This window comes from Anthonomus grandis, chromosome 7, assembly GCF_022605725.1.
Source record: "Anthonomus grandis grandis chromosome 7, icAntGran1.3, whole genome shotgun sequence".
Lineage (NCBI taxonomy): Eukaryota > Metazoa > Arthropoda > Insecta > Coleoptera > Curculionidae > Anthonomus > Anthonomus grandis.
In genome coordinates, this window is record NC_065552.1 from 35,919,946 (window position 1) to 35,940,187 (window position 20,242).

Below are 20,242 nucleotides of genomic sequence, written 5' to 3' on the forward strand. Positions count from 1 at the left end.
TGAACCGGCACTATGTACGAACTCTTATCTAAAAATGTACTTACGAGTTATTGCAAGTGACATTTGCGCGTTTTGGTATTGCCACGCTTCCGGCCCGGGGTTTCTATTGGTTCTGATCCGTTCAAGATCTACCCAATAACGCGGGAGTATTAAAAAAGCGATATGGCGCGAAAACCTCGAAAATTTTTAAAAATTTGTTACTTACGAGGTATTGCACCTAGGCCATCGATATGTATGAAGCTTGTACGGTGAGGATCGGAATCGTATGTCGGCTATTTTCCTTAGCAAAATTGACAATATTAACAGTGTGAAAAACAAAAGTAATTAAGATGTTACAAAACGCGATCTCTTTGAAAGAACCATGGAAAAATGTAAAAAAGCTTAGAGTTTTCTGCATCGGGATTTTTAATATACTCGTAATAAATATAACCTAATTCACTTTCCTAAGAGGTCTCTTAAATGTATGACTTTTATTTGTAGTTCTTCCATTAAGATACCAGTATTTGATTCCTCAATATTCTTAAGTTCTGCAGATATTTATTTGCCTACATAATAGAACTTATCATAGTGCATTTCTGTGTTTGCACTAATATTTTTATGCCAATTGAGATATCTAACCGGACATTATCAACCTGCTGAATTGACTCTTTTGATGAAACTTCAAGTTTTTGCTTTTTTCTGGTTTTTCATTTTGGTTTCTCTTTTCTCTTGACTAACAGTGTAATATTCGGAGAACTTTTATTTAATATATTAATCTTTATCTCTATATTCTTTTTTGTAAAGGGTCTGGTCTGCTAAGTATCTTATCTTCTTAGTATCTGTCCTAGGACACTGGAAGTGGTAGTTCAATAATAATTTAAAATAATTTCCATAATTTACATTTGAAAATGAAAGTATATTATATTGAAAAATTATGGTTTTACGTATGTCATGGCCCTCATGAGGTGACGCTTCAGTCGCTGAGCCAAAATATACAATTAGCGTATATTACAGTTTAAATTTTTCTTATGCCGAGCAAAACTAGAAAACTCCAAAAAAATATTAACTGCAAAAATTAAAATGAAAAATGCTGAGTAATCTATAAATTTAAAGCAACACAATGACAAACTTGACAGTTATGACTGTCGACAATGTCATTATCAGCTGTTATGTCTCATTATCGGTGGCGCCACCTTTTCCACTTTCTAGCCACTGGGTGAACTAACTACTAGAACTGTCAAGTGTCAAAAACGATCTCTATTTTATTTTACTTACTCTATGGTTTTCAGGTTAGAACTGTTAGAAGTATTAAAAGATTTTTTTTGTCCAGTCTTAGGTCTTATTGGAACACTTTGAAAAAATTAAGAATAACATGAGAACATGGCTTCAAAAGTAGTAAAGGTCAGTAAGCATATTTCCATAGCATAAATTTATACTTTATTATGCAGCAAATTTTATCTAAAGAGTTTCTTTACATTACTCAATTTATGATTTTATCAATCTTTTTGTTAAACGTAAATGAACTGAGAGAGCTGCATCAACAAACATGTATTGCAACCCAACTAATCTAAGTGTAATTTAAGTTAAAAATAAAGTTAAGCTCTTTGTTCCCCAGTCAGTAAAAACCTTGGGAGTTTTTCAAAAACCGGGCCTGTTCGACAAAGGAACAGGAGCTTTACTGCCAGAAGCTTATAAAAAATTTTACAAAGAGTGGAGACTTACCGAGCCTTCTGCAGTACATTATATTCCCGAAGATGGAAAATGGAAGCGAGATGAAGTCACAGGAGAGGTGTAAGTGACTCTGTTTTTATCTCTTTAGTAGTTAGTACATGATTTATAAATTAATATTCTTCTGTCTTCTTACCTTACCTGTCATAACTACATTGTATTCGTAATTAGTTACTATATTTATTTATAATATTTTGTTGGGTACTAAATCAAGATTTTGGTAAATACCAATTTATAAAATATTCTCTATAATTAAAAAGTTACTTTACTTAGTTTGAGAAGAATATTTACTTAGTTTAGTAGTAAGTAGATTCCAGACTAAATTTTGATAATGTTGAAAACCTCTAAATATGAACCTATACCTCTTTAGTGGTGATTCAAAACAAACAGGTAAATTCAAGAGTTAAAAATTATGTCCAGTTTAATGATGCCTACTTATAGCGTCATTAATGGAATAATTATAGGTAAAGGGCATATTTAATCAGGAATAACTAACTTCACTGCACTTAACAGCATTTAGTCTCAGTAACTCAGTAATCCTTAATGCTATTTATTTTATAATAAAGCTTTTAACCATTTTTTAAGTCTCATTGTATCACATATGAAGGGCTGAGAAGCCATGGGGTATAAGTGTACTGAAGTCAGTTTTGAGAAAACTCAAATTAAAGTTAAATTGTTATAATCAAATGCAGGCAAAAGTATGGCAATTCAAACCAGTTTTGTTTTAATTTCTAGGGTTTAGACTATCATAATAAAGAAAAATAATATGCTTTTTAGTATTTTTTATATTGATTATTAGGCAATATTTGATAAAATTCATCACTGGTACCCCTTGGCTTCTCATAGAAATTAGGAGTTTAATAAAACATAGGATACAAATAAATTAGAAAAATATATTTTTCCAATGAAAGGTGACTTAACAAAATACTAACAGTTTGTATAAAAATATCATTTAAATACCACTTGCAGAACTATTCTGAGTCAGTGCTATAAACATGGTCTTCATGTTCTGGATCCTCATTTTCATCATCGTCAGGATTGTGATGTCTCTCTTGAACCGCTTCTTGCTGTTTCTGGATGTTCTGTCTTGTGTGCACCAAACAATTTCCCTCATAGTCTAATGATCTATAGAATTGGTGATGTATGGGAGGTACAAATGGTAGGAGGCCAACAAGGTCTTTGTACTTTGATGCTTTTATTTTCTTTTTATTTTGTTTAGGGATAAGAGAAGGCAAGGTTTTTGGAATCCTTCCAACATTTTTTGCAAGCATGTTGTACTCTAAAAATGGCATTTCTTTATTAAATGTACTTTTGTGAAACAAAATGTAAGGACTTTCTTTTCTGAACTGCAGCCACTGCATGTTTCTAATATCCTTAACAGCTTTCACAAAATGTTTGCTTATGGGATCCAATGTAGGGAAGTCTTCATCCAACATTTTCTTCACTAAGAACTTTTTGCTAGTTGTGGCTATAATATCCACCCAGTCATTAGGAACGAAAACACATCTTTTTGTGTTCCTCTTGGTATTTTCCACTTTACCAAAGTCTCGGTCACAATGATTATAAGAATGACCAGTAAGCAAAAATTTTAGGTCGACAATTTCAATCTGCGTTGTGTTTACAACATACAACCAAAATTTTACCGTAAGTTGGCTTTTATTTTGCCCACCACAATTATCACAGACAGCAGTGAGATGAGTGACTGTAGAGGGCAATGATTTGATGTACTGGATTAAACACGATACCATTTCTTCGCATCCTCTTGATCTTGATGCCCCTCATGCCAAAGAAACATAAACGCATCGTCGGTCTCAATATCATGTACATTAAAATTATACGTCCATAATTGCCTTGCATAATACACTTTTGTACATGTTAATACCGGCGTGGGCAACATTTTTTGAAGATCAACGGCGCGTTCACATTCGCTACCCATGGGTTAAAAGTTCACCCGGTTAAATTTTACATGTCACGCCCGCATACATTTCGCCCCGACAATTTCTGTTTCACCTCTATGAATGATATGGTCATGTGCACTGCAATCTTATAATTGTTTGTTTATTTTTTTAAATGTGTGTATATTTTTCTTGTGCAACAGTTGTGTGATTGTCGACTAAAATGAATCCTAATGCTATAAATTTTTTTCAAAACATTAGTCTACAAAGAAAATATATATAAGTATACCTACATTTTTATATTTTATAACATACATACATATTCTATGAGATAACCTTGAGTTATTTATCAAATAATTTTAACACATAAGTATTTATAAGATAAAACTGGCCCTAACATACATGTGGGAATCTTTAATTTTGTACATATTTTTTTTTTATCATACCTTATCTTCTTAATGCAATAAATATCTCTTATATTATTTACAAACGAGACCGCCCAAAGTAACAAATAAAAACAAACGGCAAAGCATTTCTAATAATAATCGTCGCGGCAAGCCGCCAAAGGCAATAACATGGAAATCGAAGCGAAACGGCTTTCTTTGCGGTAGTTCCAGGTATTCGAGTTCGAAGCCGAAATGTTGATGTAAGAACAAAATCGGGGGTTTTTAGTCTCTGTTTAGATTTGAGTAGCGAAAGTTGCGCGGCGGGACGTTAAAAAATATTACGACGATAACGACGAAACGACGTTTATATATTAAAAGTTTTTCCCGAAAAGACGGAAAATCAAGAGACGCTTGATTTATTATCGGGAGTGCTTTTATCTGTCTTGACATCATAATCTAGACGGGGTTTTGGTGTTATGATTTATTTAAGATGTAAGACGAATAAATTTAAGAGGTTACTCAAGACGTGAGTACAGAAGTATTCTTTCTAAGATGTTTATTTAAAATAATCATCCGTTGTTCATGTTGGTTTGGCTGTGTTACCGCTGTGTCGAATCTTTGTTAGACTGTTTGTGCTGCTGTTTGTAAAATCCGTATAACTTTTGACTTTATTATTAAACCTTATTTAATTGATACCAGAAACTTTTATTATCATAACCCTAGACATCGATAAATTCCTACATACATTTGATGAATTTAAATCATTCATAACAATTGGTTCATCATCTAATTCAGAGCTCAAGTCCTCTTCATGTGATTGTTGCCTTGATTGCGGCTGACGTGGTTGAATGGTGCCAAAGACTTCTTCTACCAGATTTTTTGGAAAATACAGGAGAGATTTGTCTAAAAAATATGCAGGATATAAAAAAATATCGAGAGGAAAAGATAAATTAAGTGACTGCTGTTGTAGTTTGGAATTATTTACATACTTCAATTAGGATTAAGTATAATAGTTATAGCTATAAAAAACATAAGAAGGAATAGATTATTAAATAATATAGGTAGGTATTACATGTAGTTTTATATAATTATGTAGTATTGAATATTATGTATTATTGAACCTACCTGAAATTCTGCAAATTAAAACTAATTGACCATCTTCACTTATAATGGGATCCTGATTTTCATCCACGACTAGATTGTGGGTGTGACTTGAAATTACAGACATTATTTTTACTCAAATTAATTTTTTAAAATTTTTCTTTATTTATTTGTATTCATTTTTTTTTCAAAACAATTTTCTGGGGCTATGACATTTCTAAATATTCAAATAAAACCTATATTTACGTCTGCGCGGGCCAGTCGGACAACTTTTAATTATGTAGAAGACCGGGTTAAAAAGTTGCTCTGTCCGCCTTCCTTCGACGAAATTTACCCTCAAATGTGAACGAGTTTAAATATTACCATAAACGCTTTACCCAGTCTGCCGAGTGTGTCCAGAGAACGCCCGACATCCATTGTGAACGCGCCCCAAAACATATAGTAGGTGGACTTTTTAAGCGATTGTTGCAGCTTGTTTAGCTTCCAGATCTCCATTCTCAATAGCTAATTTAAACTTGTCACAATTATTACAAGTGTCAGTAGTGCTCGATGGAAACTAAGATTGAAACATGTATTAAATATATGCCTATAGTAAGATAGAGTAACAGGTTCCTTTCCTTGTTCCGCACAAAAGATTTTATAACAGTCATACAATCTTTTCAGATTTAAGTCAGCATTTAAATATTTTCGGTTTGGAGCTTGCTGTCTGGAATAGTGACTACTATATCTAGGGAACATAGCAATATGTTGTTTGACCAAATCAGTTTTCTCAATGGTAATTTTATTGGTTGGAACCTTTCGCCCTCTACGGTCTCGAGCTGGTATTCCCGTTCCAGATTCTTTCTTTTTAGCAATAATGTTGGTAACACGCGTATTTGACACATCTAATGTTGTTAAATTTCTTGCAGACCCTTAGACCGCCTAATAAATATTGACAAGAATGGGACTTTCCACGTACAGTGTTTTCTTTCTTCCTATGCGGATCTTCTATTATAATCGCAGAGTTCAAAAACGATGATTGCAATTCCTAATTCGCCAGACCCCGGTGGCGCTTTTCTTCGCTCATATTTTCGCAACATTTATAGCGGCATTCATGGTCGTATGCTTGAACTTTTCTTTCATTGTGTACTTTACCTTTACGGTCAGTGTACTTTTTACCTATGTTTCGTAGTCTTGAAGACTTCTGCCTTTTCCATTCCTCAGTCCGTCGTGTTTTTTTCTTACCAGGATGCTTCTGTCGCTTTGTAGGTGGTTCATCTTCTGCTTCAGTTTCTTCCATTTGATCTGAAATTAAATTTTGTATGTCAAAACTAAGCCTAACTTTTAATTATTACTCTAATGTTTGTTATCAATAAAAAGTTGCCTATTAGAGAAAAAGAACGTTATAATGAAATCGGCTGATTAGTAATATTAATAATAATAATTAACTAAGGCCTACTATTACCTTCTTCAGGACAGTTACTTGAACTAGTACTGGAAGAATTATCTGCGTCTGGGTTATAATCAGCGTCATCATCGCTATTATCTGAAAGTAGGACAACTGAATAAAATGGTTACGAGCTTTCAAATAATATTATTAACAACATACATTGAAACCTAACCTTAAAACCTCACCTAAACACACTAAATGACTCAAATTACAATAAATAATAATATTGGATTTGATAAAAAGTAGAACTTACCATTAAAAAGGCTAAAAGAACTATCTTCTGACATTTTTTATCAAGTTTGATAGCCTCAACACGTAAACAATTTAAACACAACAACAATGCGTAAAAGAAAACAACAGCTTTAGTTAACTAAATTATCAGCTATTTTTTAGAAGCCAATGGGTACAAGTGACTCGCGGCACATGTATCCCTTGACTTCTAAACTAAAAAGCACTTTTAAGCAGTAGTTTTTTTTTGCCACTAGATGTTAGCACATGATAGAATTCTGTAGGGAACTGCGTTTCCATCACATGTCTATCTCTGTCCTCGGTTATATCTGTCTCTTTTTATTCAGGTTAATGAATGTGCGAGGTACGCAACCCACCATTATTCGTGTTTGAGAGCTCTCTGGAGCTTGAACTCTTAAAGTAACTTGAGCGTGTGGCAAGAGGCTAAATGTCTAAATTAATGTATTAAGTTGCGAGAAATATAATAAGTTGTTGTGAGTTATGTGTGGTAGTTTCCATTGAACGGATTAATCCCAACATCCAGCGCGTCTTAAACTGGCGATCACATTATTAGATTAGACGTAGTAGGCCGTCCACAAGAACCCAGATGCCTACAATTTTACTTACCTCCCTTGGCCACGAACATTTTAAAGTGTTTAAGAGTAAGTTTCTGCATTTAACTCCATTATGAAAAATATGTGACTTGTACCCCTTGGCTTCTCAGCCCTTCATATTACTTGATTAAAATATACTAACTGGGATAGATAAAAAGAGCCCATATTGGCACCCTTGAATGCAGTATATAATGTAGTAATTTGTAACTGCTACTGCTTTAAACAACTCGGCCCTATTTTACAATTCTTTGGGATCTTTATTTTGAATTTTTTTGTCAATTAAATCTTATAGGTTCTCTATGAGATTAAGGTCAGAACTCTGGCCTCACAGGCTATGTTTATTAGATTAACCAAATATTATTGTCTATTGCATCTAATAAGCTAATATATATTACAGACTTCATAAATGTTTTTTTATTATTGCTCCTTATGAAATAAAGATACTTTCTTTCTATTGTAAAAAGAATTTTAAAATACCAAATGGGAGGATTTATTTATGGGCAATAGTCAACCAGTCTGGATTTTTATTTAATAAATAAGTTCTTTCTCCACTTTTGGTTGGTACTGTATCAGTTATCATTATCATTGTTCTTGACTCCATCATTTTTAAACCATTTGACTGTTAGTTTCAGAGAGATTTTTGACGGAAGGAGGTTAAAAGCTTGTTTGTTGCAAGTACTTATTATGGTGTCCAAGACTATCTAGTTGATAGTTTTAAAAGTTATGCATTACAGTACTATAAAGTCTTACTTTTAAAGAAAAGGCACTTTTAACTAAAAACACAGGTTATAATTTCGATTAGTGAAATATAAAATAAATGTCGGACCGCCAGAACTCGACTGTAACTTGAGTCCTTGCCTCGACCCTTTATTTTGCCAAGTGTGCATTTTTGATCTCCAACGGCTAGTGGAATATTTTACAGTACTAATTTTTAAATTTGTATGTATCTATCTATTTTTTTTTAATTTTGTTTTACTTTTTATTTACAGATTTTATATTTATAAAGCTTTTCTGTGTTTCAATTTATATATTTTGAGTATTTTTTTATTAGTTAGTAGCTTTGCTAACAACAGAATGTTTGAAACAATAAAGTATATATGATCTGATTTGATTCAAAATTAGGATAGTTTTATATTTGTGGTTTTTATATTATATGTTTCTAGGCATCCTGTGCAAAACATCCCCTTACCACTTATTTACCCCAAAGAGCACAACAGGCATATGTGGGGCGGAGAAGGAATAGTGCAAGGTTTCTTTAAAAGGGCCCATAACCGAAGGAGAGTGCCACATTTTTGGACTCCTTTGCTTCAAAGAACTGTCGTTCATTCTGAAGTTTTGGATAAATTTTTTTCAGTAGTTGTCACTGATCGAACCATTCATTTGATTAATTCTAATTATGGATTTGATCACTATCTCTTAAAGGTGAGAGTCTATGATTAATTTATTAAAATTAGGCTCCTAGGCAATTATTATTATTATTAATTATTTAATTGCTTTAGACACCAGCTTGTGATCTCAAATCTCTTCTGCCTCTAGGACTAAAACGGAAAATACTTAAAGAGCTTGAGGCAGGATGTCCGTCATTAAAGGACAAACCTCAAGTTCAGAAAAGGGTTTTGGAGAAATATGGAAAATATTTAGATGCAGTAAGTAATCAATTTTTCTAATAATCTTTTAAAGTAATCAATTAATCTAATAATGAAAATTGGTATTTTTCTAATAATCTTTTATATTATTGACTGCTTTAGTTATAAAATGATCTTACAAAATCATTAGGAGCACAATGTGTAATACAAGTGGTATAATAATAAGTAATATAATAATAGAAGCAACACCACTATACAAAATATAGAATTTGCATATAAAAATCAATTAAATTATAAATTACTTATAAATTCTCGATGTTATGTAGGAAAATAATCGTTTTTTACCTTTTAACCGGTTTCTCATTTCTGATAATATTTGTCCAGGCGGTTGTAAAAGGCACTAAACATAAAAACTTGCTTTACAGAAATTATAATTTGTCTATTCCAGGCAGTTAAGCAGTTTAACCGTCTGAAAAACAAATATCTATTAATTAAGGTAGCTCAGGACAAAAAGAGTTGAACTTTCTGGAAAATAAGTATTACTTTAGTTATTCCAGGAGGTTGAGGACTAAAACAGAAAACAAATTGCTTTGGATTTTGCTTCAACTTCTTTGAAAAAAAAAATAGAATTTTTCTATACCAGGCAACTGAAGGGCAGTTAACCATCTGAGAAAAAAAATCTATTCGGTTTTCTTTCTTGAATCGACTTGTATTCGAGTAGATGCAATTTTATATTGAAAACTGCCCAAAGTAATTTTCTTGTTTATTCTCGACATTTTCTGTTCAGGCGTAAATTCGTCTTATTAACTATTTTTGATTCCAAACATTCGGACGAAAAAACGTGGATCTAGTAAATCACATTTTCCCATCAGATTATTATTTTCCACGCCAGATTTTCTGAAAATCTGGAATATGGAAGTTTTTGCTTCGGAATTGTAAATCTAAATTTAAAGTAGGTTTTAAATCCTCAACTATTGTAATAACATTGGCCAAAGTCACATTTTGTACCGCGCTCATTTTCTGCCATAATCTCTTTGAAAGGTTTTAGGATAGTATACAGGGTGTCATTGAAATGGTGTAAAAAAATTCGGGGGGTGATAGTACTCCTAAAAATTTAAAAAAAAGTTCCTATACCTATAGGGCGGAAAATGCATATTAAGGGAGTTAGGGGCACTGAAAGGGTAAATTTAAAAAACGGTTTTTTGAAATTGTAGGCTTAAAAAACGAGATAAAATTTCGAAAAAAAATCCTCTGCCATAAATTCTGACCCAAAATCAAATGGTGATACTGAAAAATAATTTGGAAAATCGGAAAGGGTAGTTTTTGCAAGGGTAGGGGGTTAATTCGTGAATAACTTTTTTTAGGTTATTTTTTTCGCAACGTGGGTTCATTTTTTAAAAACTACATACTTTTTCCTACAAAAAAGGTACTCTTGTTGCACATCGCCCAGAACGATGGTTTTCGAGAAAATTGAAGGCAAAAAGTTTGCTCTGATGGGTTGCTAACTGGTTAAACAACATAAACCTATGAAAGTTATGGGGTTTCAAAAGTAAACACGTAGTTATTAAATAATTAATTGAAAAAATCACCCCCCGAATTTTTTTACACCATTTCAATGACACCCTGTATACAGTCTCAATAACGTGAACTAATTAGGGATGACTGTGTTCATACTTTCGAATAGTTCATAGTATTGGATAAAGGAAAAACAGAATGCACTTATTTTAATGGAACTTTAAACATGATGTTTTAAGGGAAAATTAAACAAACAGTTAGTAGGTATGAATACTTATGTATATTATGTAAGTGAAATGGTATTAACATAGGTACTTATTTATGCATTCATAGTTAATCTTGGGTTTTAAAGAAAAAGTTATCCAATTTTGTTTGACGAAAACGTTGTTTGTTTAAAAGAATAGTTGCCGATTCACGTAATTTGTGTAAAACCTGAATATCCTCGAAGTTAGCACTGTTCTGTTCTGCCCATTCCAGTTTCCTGTTAAATACACGAACTGCCTCTGCATAAGTGATTTTATCCCTAACCTGAGTAACCCCTAGATTTTCTTCTTCGCTTTCTGAATCATCAAATTCTTCGATATCCGAACGTTTGAATCCTTGCCTTGGATTAATTTCTGCTAACAAATTGAGGTTAGTCTGTACCACGCTATTCAGACCTAACAATTCTTGACGAGGTATTGCGAGGTATATGTTGTGTTCATCATCGTCTTCACTCTGAAATTCCAAAATATTTTTCTCACACACTTCTTGATAATTACTGGTTCCAGTTTATTCGATGCGCGTGACAGGTTCAAAATATCATCCCTAAAGTTGTCTTGTTTGATAATGGAATTTCTATCCTTTGACTTGATAGCTACAATCATTGCTAAAAACATGGATCGATAAAGCAGTTTGGTCAACCTAATAACGTTTTGGTCCATAGGTTGAATTAAAGGTACCACGTTGGGTGGCGTTGAATTAAACCATCATCTGATAAAATTTCTTGTACCGGAGGGTGACTAGGTGCATTATCCAATAGAAGTGCTTTCCCTGGAAGACCTTCTTTGCTTTGCGCAGTGGCATTATCGTAACCAATGAGATTTACCCGAGGTGCGATTATTGCGAGTTAATTAGCTATAGCTATAGCGAGTTAGTTATTAAAAACTATTAAAAAAAACTATGAACCTTGCTTTCTTAGAAACTTTCGCCCTTGAGATTAATTTAAAATTTTAGTTTTGAAAATTATAGGTTTGTTACGTCAGGAACAAAAATTTCATTAAACCATTCCGGCTGTCATCCATGCAGATTGCGAGTTTTTGTAGTGTACAGGAATGTGAAGGTTCTTGAAATTTCGTGGTTTTTTAGCTAGTCCAGTTGCATTTTTACATGCTAAAAACGTTATTCTTTTTTTTCCAGAGACTGTTTTTTTTTCACTGGATATGTATGTTTCTCTAGGTAAATTTAGGTATGATGTAATTAATTTAACTAGATAAAATAGTGGCGGTGAAAGGCTGATAAACTGATAAAGTTTTTTTAATACTTGGGTTGGGTTGGGTTGGGTTGGGTTAAAAAATGTTTTAATTTTTAAAACGCCTTTAACTTTGTTGACCTTTTTTTACTTTTGTTTTTTATGTCACAATTTATTGTTTTATTTATTTTAATTTCTGGATCAAATTATCTTTGTTCTTGTCAGAGTCAACTTTTATCTAAATAATAAAATAAAAATCAGGCATTCGCCTTACCTATTTACTATGAATATAATAAGCATAAAAGTCGAATAATACTAAAAAATCACAAAAAATGTAATAACTCCTAAACTAAAAAAAATCGGATCATATACATGGGGGTGATTCGGATTCCCCTAGGGTTAATCTATCTCTGGGCGCTCGCTTGACACCCTTTTTTGGGACAGCCTGTATAGTATATTTGCATTATGGGCTAATACTAATTAATGAATACTGAATAACCGAAGTAGTCAAACTAATCACTTCATTTTCAGAGAGAGCTATTCGTTACTACAAGAATTACCGTATAGGGAGTACTCGAGTAATGAATAGTTACTTTTTCAATATCTTTTATACGCTGCCCTTTTTCCGAGTCCAATCAATTGCCCTGCATTATTTATTTAAATTTTCAAACATCCTTTTCGTACAAATATTCCACCCTTTTCCTTTTTTCTACTTCTATTATTTTACAAAACACAATTTAACTAACTTAACAACCAAAACGCCTTTTTAAAAAATATTATTTTATTTGAAAATTACATGCTAATTGTCTTAGCGACTTCAATTGACTAACCCGATAATAAACAATGAAACAGTTTTGTTGTAATAAAATGCAGGGTCAGCAGCTAGTGGCTTCCATGGTTGTATAGGGTAGCTCGTCACATAACTCCTGCCTCCTAAAATTCAACTTCATAGGCTAGGGTGGAAGTTGAACATCTCCAACACTGGCAGCTTCTGGATTGGTCGACCTTTTCGAACATCTGGTATACAGGAACTTCTTGTAGCAGAAATAACTAGTTACGATTATTAATAATAAATAAATAAATATCGTCCATAAACTAGGGCTTCCAACTATTGATTGTTGTTCGATTAGGTGAAAGGGCGGATTTTGCAAAATTTGATGTTTTACAGCATGAAGTTCGTTCAATCTGATGTCGTCAAGGTGGATTTTGAAACTTGAAGATTTCTCTTCGAACGTTGGTTCTACGGTTCTTGGAAGTATCATTGATTGGCTGCTTACAATTGGCTTATCGATCAGGAAGTCGCTTGATTGGTAACAATTTCACAATTTTGAGGTACGTTAAAAAGGAAACTGCCTTTTAAACGAATTGACTCAATTTGTTTATTACAGTTGAGTTTAATTACCTCTTGATTAGGAAAAATTCCAATAAACTGATTGGATTCTTCCATGCGCAGAATCTTGGATTTGGTAGCAACTACTTGGACCTTTTTGCAGGTGGAAGTATTTTTATTATCCAAAAGCAGGATCTCACATGGTGCTTCGTCAGTAATATCTTCAAGTGTCATCTTCTGGCATATAATATTGTTGTCTGGTAGCTTTCTTGCAAGGGTCGCTCGTGAAGGAATAGTATGGCTCATTTTTAAGCAAAAATTTATTTCGTGGTACAATCGCATTAAATTGACTCCCATTGGTGCAGAATATAAATGATAATATGTAAAAGTGAAAGGTTGCATAATTGGTATTTTTAGGAAATATGTTATTTTATTATTTACAATATAACATTCTATATCGATAAACTTTTGAATTAAAAATGTGTTTTCTAATGTTACTGCAAAAGGTAACTTTTTATTATTTAATTGTTTTTCGAGTTTAAGGAGTTCATGATATAAATCTTTTGTTTTTATAATACTTGGATGCATCACATTTATTTTTGCAAAACAGATAGAATTTTCAATATCTTGTAAAACAGAATTAATAATGTCCTTCAGATCCTAAAATCAATGAGTAAATATCATTAATTTTATTTTCCAATATTTTTTGATTATTTATAATTTTGCTTATCATAACATTAAATTGATCAATAACATTTAGAGATATTTTATATTGATTATGCAAGTTATTTGTTAATTTCTCTTGGTTTACAAATTGAGAAGCTTCGGCTAGGGTTCTTGGTCGCATACACCGAATATTTGTCCCTAAAGGCTCTTTAAGACCTGATACAAAAGTTTTAAGTGCTAATTCTGAGTACATTGTACGTTTTAAATTTTTAGCAACTGTAATTTCGTGACTATCAATATATAAACAAAGTAAATTCAATAAATTCAGTACTTAATCATAAAACTGATTGGGATTTTCATTTGAATTTTGCCTAAGCATAACAAGGTCGCGATTGAGGCAAGCCTCATCTCTTTGATCAGCAAAATTTCTTTCAAGAGTTAGTTTAAGATCATTCCAAGTACTCACATTTTGAATATTTACCACGATTTTAGCATTTCCAATTAATTTACCTATTAAGCAATTAAGTAAATAAACATTTTCAAATTTATTAGGATCCGTTTGATCATAAAAGTGCTTAATTAAAGTTTCACAGTTTACGAGATATCGGTTAAGATCAAAAGTGGGCATCCTAGTATTTAAATGTAAATTTTCTAAGTTTAAATTATTACCTAATGGTGAGTCAACTGAAGAGATTTTAAGATTATTCAATACAACTCTTAATTCATCAATATTGGACATTGACTTGATGAGCTGTACTTACATAAAGGCGATGGTCATTTCTATAAGGGACAGTCTAATATTCTGCCTCCTTGCGTAATTAGATGATTTGTATCTAATCACCGATGAATCTCCAATAGTGGTCTTCTTGTTTCAGCAATTTTCGATAAATTCACTGCAGATACCTCCACCGAATTTTCATCAAGTTTCGTATAGTCCGATTAATCGTTAAAACGAACGTTCGATACATTAACCGATCTAACTCCGGACTATCCTACCGACTGCGCCATTTAACTAACTTAACAACCAAAACGCCTTTTTAAAAAATATTATTTTATTTGCAAATTAATTAATACAAAATTACATGCTAATTGTCTTAGCGAATTCAATTGACTAACTCGATAATAAACAATGAAACAGTTTTGTTGTAATGAAATGCAGGTCTATACTAATATTAAAATTGTATTTTTAAGTATACTTCAGAAGAAATCGATTGGTACGGGTACTCATATACAGAAGCCTGCAGACGCCTCGAAGAACAAATAGAATCCCAAAAAACCGTAGTGCCATTGAAACATGTGTATAGATCGCAGCTTATTGACAAACTCCGAGCAGCCAATATTGAGGAAGCTATGACGCAATCTTTAAAGTCCAGGTAAGAGTTATTAAGAGTGGCTGGTTTTAATGTGTATTATTTATCTAAAATTTATTTAAGTGGCTTACCTGAAACGTGGCTGCAGAAGATGAACCCATTTGGTAAAAAGAAAACTACTTAGAATCCCAAAGAATATATTTGTAGATTTTCATTTTATAAAAACTATATTATCCTGTTCTAATTAATAAAGTTGTTTATACAGTAGAATTTATTTTGTTATTCGTGTTGCCACATTCTAAATTTTTGAAGCGCTTGAAGTTTAAATAGTGGTCAATGCTCTGTTATTTCCTATAAACAATACAGATTTTTCCAAAATAATGACAAAGGATTGAAGGCGGTGACCTGTTTAGAACTGTTCAACTATTCCCTAAGGAGCGAGCAGATGTGACTGGTAGTACGTTTTTACTGTTCGTTTAGGTGTAAATTGAAACACGCGATACACAAAAATAGTCAACTGGTTTATAACAAATTCATTACACGATAAACACAACTTAAAGCCTTAAGACGACAAGAAACATTTATTTATTTATCCACGGGTCAAGCCTATAAAAAATTTTTCCCAGCCAAAGAAACAATACACTAATATGTGTTGTAAAAAAAAAGAGGAAACAATACCGACGTCGCTTATAACAAAATGTCGCATATAACGACCAAACGCCCGTATCTTGGTCGGATTTCTCTATATAAGTCTGGCTATAGCGTCGTCGGTTATAGTGACGAAGTCGCTTTTAACGACTTCATTTCGCTGAATTTGGATTTTTTAGACCGGTTACTGCCACAACCGACGAGCAACGACTCGCCGCGGTGAAATACAGGAGTTGTTTTCGGGGAATATCCTATTTCTGAACATCTGCATGATCGAAAATAAATATACAAAAAATAAAAAAAAATAAAAATACGAAAAATAAAAAATTCCAAAGTTTGAAGGTCGATATCTCGGCTTCTATGGGAGCTATCGGGAAAATTCCAACGGTTTTGTCTTAATTTCGTCGTTTTAAATCCAACGAGACCATCCGCAAGGTCGTAGCTCTTCTAATAGCTGAGATATGGCATTTTTGATGCCCATTTTTGGCCTCAAAAACGGACGTCGAAAACGACTTTTTCAGGATTTTCAAAGTGCTCTCATTCCCTTAGTTCTGCTCGGATCCTGTTATAACCCGGTGTTTTCGTAATCTAGGTGACCCAAATAAGTCGCTGGTATACTTAGTTTGATTTCGAAAAAAATCAATTTTTGGTGAAAAAATTCGATACGGGGGGGTATACCCGAAAAATGAAAAAACCCAAACTTTGAAGGTCGATATCTCGGCTTCTATGGGAGCTATCGGGAAAATTCAAACGGTTTTGTCTTAGTTTCGTCGTTTTGAATCCAACGAGACCATCCGCAAGGTCGTAGCTCTTCTAATAGCTGAGATATGGCATTTTTGATGCCCATTTTTGGCCTCAAAAACGGACGTCGAAAACGACTTTTTCAGGATTTTCAAAGTGCTCTCATTCCCTTAGTTCTGCTCGGATCCTGTTATAACCCGGTGTTTTCGTAATCTAGGTGACCCAAATAAGTCGCTGGTATACTTAGTTTGATTTCGAAAAAAATCAATTTTTGGTGAAAAAATTCGATACGGGGGGGTATACCCGAAAAATGAAAAATTCCAAAGTTTGAAGGTCGATATCTCGGCTTCTATGGGAGCTATCGGGAAAATTCCAACGGTTTTGTTTTAGTTTCGTCGTTTTGAATCCAACGAGACCATCCGCAAGGTCGTAGCTCTTATAATAGCTGAGATATGGCATTTTTGATGCCCATTTTTGGCCTCAAAAACGGACGTCGAAAACGACTTTTTCAGGATTTTCAAAGTGCTCTCATTCCCTTAGTTCTGCTCGGATCCTGTTATAACCCGGTGTTTTCGTAATCTAGGTGACCCAAATAAGTCGCTGGTATACTTAGTTTGATTTCAAAAAAAATCAATTTTTGGTGAAAAAATTCGATACGGGGGGGTATACCCGAAAAATGAAAAAACCCAAACTTTGAAGGTCGATATCTCGGCTTCTATGGGAGCTATCGGGAAAATTCCAACGGTTTTGTTTTAGTTTCGTCGTTTTGAATCCAACGAGACCATCCGCAAGGTCGTAGCTCTTATAATAGCTGAGATATGGCATTTTTGATGCCCATTTTTGGCCTCAAAAACGGACGTCGAAAACGACTTTTTCAGGATTTTCAAAGTGCTCTCATTCCCTTAGTTCTGCTCGGATCCTGTTATAACCCGGTGTTTTCGTAATCTAGGTGACCCAAATAAGTCGCTGGTATACTTAGTTTGATTTCAAAAAAAAACAATTTTTGGTGAAAAAATTCGATACGGGGGGGTATACCCGAAAAATGAAAAATTCCAAAGTTTGAAGGTCGATATCTCGGCTTCTATGGGAGCTATCGGGAAAATTCCAACGGTTTTGTTTTAGTTTCGTCGTTTTGAATCCAACGAGACCATCCGCAAGGTCGTAGCTCTTCTAATAGCTGAGATATGGCATTTTTGATGCCCATTTTTGGCCTCAAAAACGGACGTCGAAAACGACTTTTTCAGGATTTTCAAAGTGCTCTCATTCCATTAGTTCTGCTCGGATCCTGTTATAACCCGGTGTTTTCGTAATCTAGGTGACCCAAATAAGTCGCTGGTATACTTAGTTTGATTTCGAAAAAAATCAATTTTTGGTGAAAAAAATCGATACGGGGGGGTATACCCGAAAAATGAAAAAACCCAAACTTTGAAGGTCGATATCTCGGCTTCTATGGGAGCTATCGGGAAAATTCAAACGGTTTTGTCTTAGTTTCGTCGTTTTGAATCCAACGAGACCATCCGCAAGGTCGTAGCTCTTCTAATAGCTGAGATATGGCATTTTTGATGCCCATTTTTGGCCTCAAAAACGGACGTCGAAAACGACTTTTTCAGGATTTTCAAAGTGCTCTCATTCCATTAGTTCTGCTCGGATCCTGTTATAACCCGGTGTTTTCGTAATCTAGGTGACCCAAATAAGTCGCTGGTATACTTAGTTTGATTTCGAAAAAAATCAATTTTTGGTGAAAAAATTCGATACGGGGGGGTATACCCGAAAAATGAAAAAACCCAAACTTTGAAGGTCGATATCTCGGCTTCTATGGGAGCTATCGGGAAAATTCAAACGGTTTTGTCTTAGTTTCGTCGTTTTGAATCCAACGAGACCATCCGCAAGGTCGTAGCTCTTCTAATAGCTGAGATATGGCATTTTTGATGCCCATTTTTGGCCTCAAAAACGGACGTCGAAAACGACTTTTTCAGGATTTTCAAAGTGCTCTCATTCCCTTAATTCTGCTCGGATCCTGTTATAACCCGGTGTTTTCGAAATTTAGGTGACCCAAATAAGTCGCTGGTATACTTAGTTTGATTTCGAAAAAAATCAATTTTTGGTGAAAAAATTCGATACGGGGGGGTATACCCGAAAAATGAAAAAACCCAAACTTTGAAGGTCGATATCTCGGCTTCTATGGGAGCTATCGGGAAAATTCAAACGGTTTTGTCTTAGTTTCGTCGTTTTGAATCCAACGAGACCATCCGCAAGGTCGTAGCTCTTCTAATAGCTGAGATATGGCATTTTTGATGCCCATTTTTGGCCTCAAAAACGGACGTCGAAAACGACTTTTTCAGGATTTTCAAAGTGCTCTCATTCCCTTAATTCTGCTCGGATCCTGTTATAACCCGGTGTTTTCGAAATTTAGGTGACCCAAATAAGTCGCTGGTATACTTAGTTTGATTTCGAAAAAAATCAATTTTTGGTGAAAAAATTCGATACGGGGGGGTATACCCGAAAAATGAAAAAACCCAAACTTTGAAGGTCGATATCTCGGCTTCTATGGGAGCTATCGGGAAAATTCCAACGGTTTTGTCTTAGTTTCGTCGTTTTGAATCCAACGAGACCATCCGCAAGGTCGTAGCTCTTCTAATAGCTGAGATATGGCATTTTTGATGCCCATTTTTGGCCTCAAAAACGGACGTCGAAAACGACTTTTTCAGGATTTTCAAAGTGCTCTCATTCCCTTAGTTCTGCTCGGATCCTATTATAACCCGGTGTTTTCGTAATCTAGGTGACCCAAATAAGTCGCTGGTATACTTAGTTTGATTTCGAAAAAAATCAATTTTTGGTGAAAAAATTCGATACGGGGGGGTATACCCGAAAAATGAAAAATTCCAAAGTTTGAAGGTCGATATCTCGGCTTCTATGGGAGCTATCGGGAAAATTCCAACGGTTTTGTCTTAGTTTCGTCGTTTTGAATCCAACGAGACCATCCGCAAGGTCGTAGCTCTTCTAATAGCTGAGATATGGCATTTTTGATGCCCATTTTTGGCCTCAAAAACGGACGTCGAAAACGACTTTTTCAGGATTTTTAAAGTGCTCTCATTCCCTTAATTCTACTCGGATCCTGTTATAACCCGGTGTTTTCGTAATCTAGGTGACCCAAATAAGTCGCTGGTATACTTAGTTTGATTTCGAAAAAAATCAATTTTTGGTGAAAAAATTCGATACGGGGGGGTATACCCGAAAAATGAAAAATTCCAAAGTTTGAAGGTCGATATCTCGGCTTCTATGGGAGCTATCAGGAAAATTCCAACGGTTTTGTTTTAGTTTCGTCGTTTTGAATCCATCGAGACCATCCGCAAGGTCGTAGCTCTTCTAATAGCTGAGATATGGCATTTTTGATGCCCATTTTTGGCCTCAAAAACGGACGTCGAAAACGACTTTTTCAGGATTTTTAAAGTGCTCTCATTCCCTTAATTCTACTCGGATCCTGTTATAACCCGGTGTTTTCGTAATCTAGGTGACCCAAATAAGTCGCTGGTATACTTAGTTTGATTTCGAAAAAAATCAATTTTTGGTGAAAAAATTCGATACGGGGGGGTATACCCGAAAAATGAAAAATTCCAAAGTTTGAAGGTCGATATC

General features: G+C 34.0%; 1 protein-coding gene and 1 non-coding gene across 2 annotated transcripts; both read left to right on the plus strand.

Annotated features, from left to right (window-relative positions):
* The first annotated feature begins 1,213 nt into the window (after positions 1-1,213).
* LOC126738643 (39S ribosomal protein L28, mitochondrial) lies at positions 1,214-15,487 on the plus strand. Its single transcript, XM_050444066.1, has 6 exons — positions 1,214-1,380; positions 1,595-1,770; positions 8,524-8,782; positions 8,860-9,006; positions 15,099-15,280; positions 15,341-15,487. Exons 1-6 carry the CDS (start codon positions 1,360-1,362, stop codon positions 15,399-15,401), a joined length of 846 nt encoding a protein of 281 aa, XP_050300023.1. The 5' UTR covers positions 1,214-1,359; the 3' UTR covers positions 15,402-15,487.
* LOC126739024 (U4 spliceosomal RNA) lies at positions 11,509-11,644 on the plus strand. Its single transcript, XR_007661526.1, has one exon. It is a non-coding gene; the product is annotated as a U4 spliceosomal RNA (small nuclear RNA).
* Positions 15,488-20,242: the final 4,755 nt, after the last annotated feature.

What these genes read in the sequence shown, in the direction of transcription:
- LOC126738643 (XM_050444066.1), top strand. Translation starts at nt 1,360, where the DNA reads ATGGCTTCAAAAGTAGTAAAG. An exon ending in TGGCTTCAAAAGTAGTAAAG is followed by an intron (nt 1,381 to 1,594) that starts GTCAGTAAGCAT and finishes TTTGTTCCCCAG; the next exon opens with TCAGTAAAAACCTTGGGAGT. An exon ending in ATGGAAAATATTTAGATGCA is followed by an intron (nt 9,007 to 15,098) that starts GTAAGTAATCAA and finishes TGTATTTTTAAG; the next exon opens with TATACTTCAGAAGAAATCGA.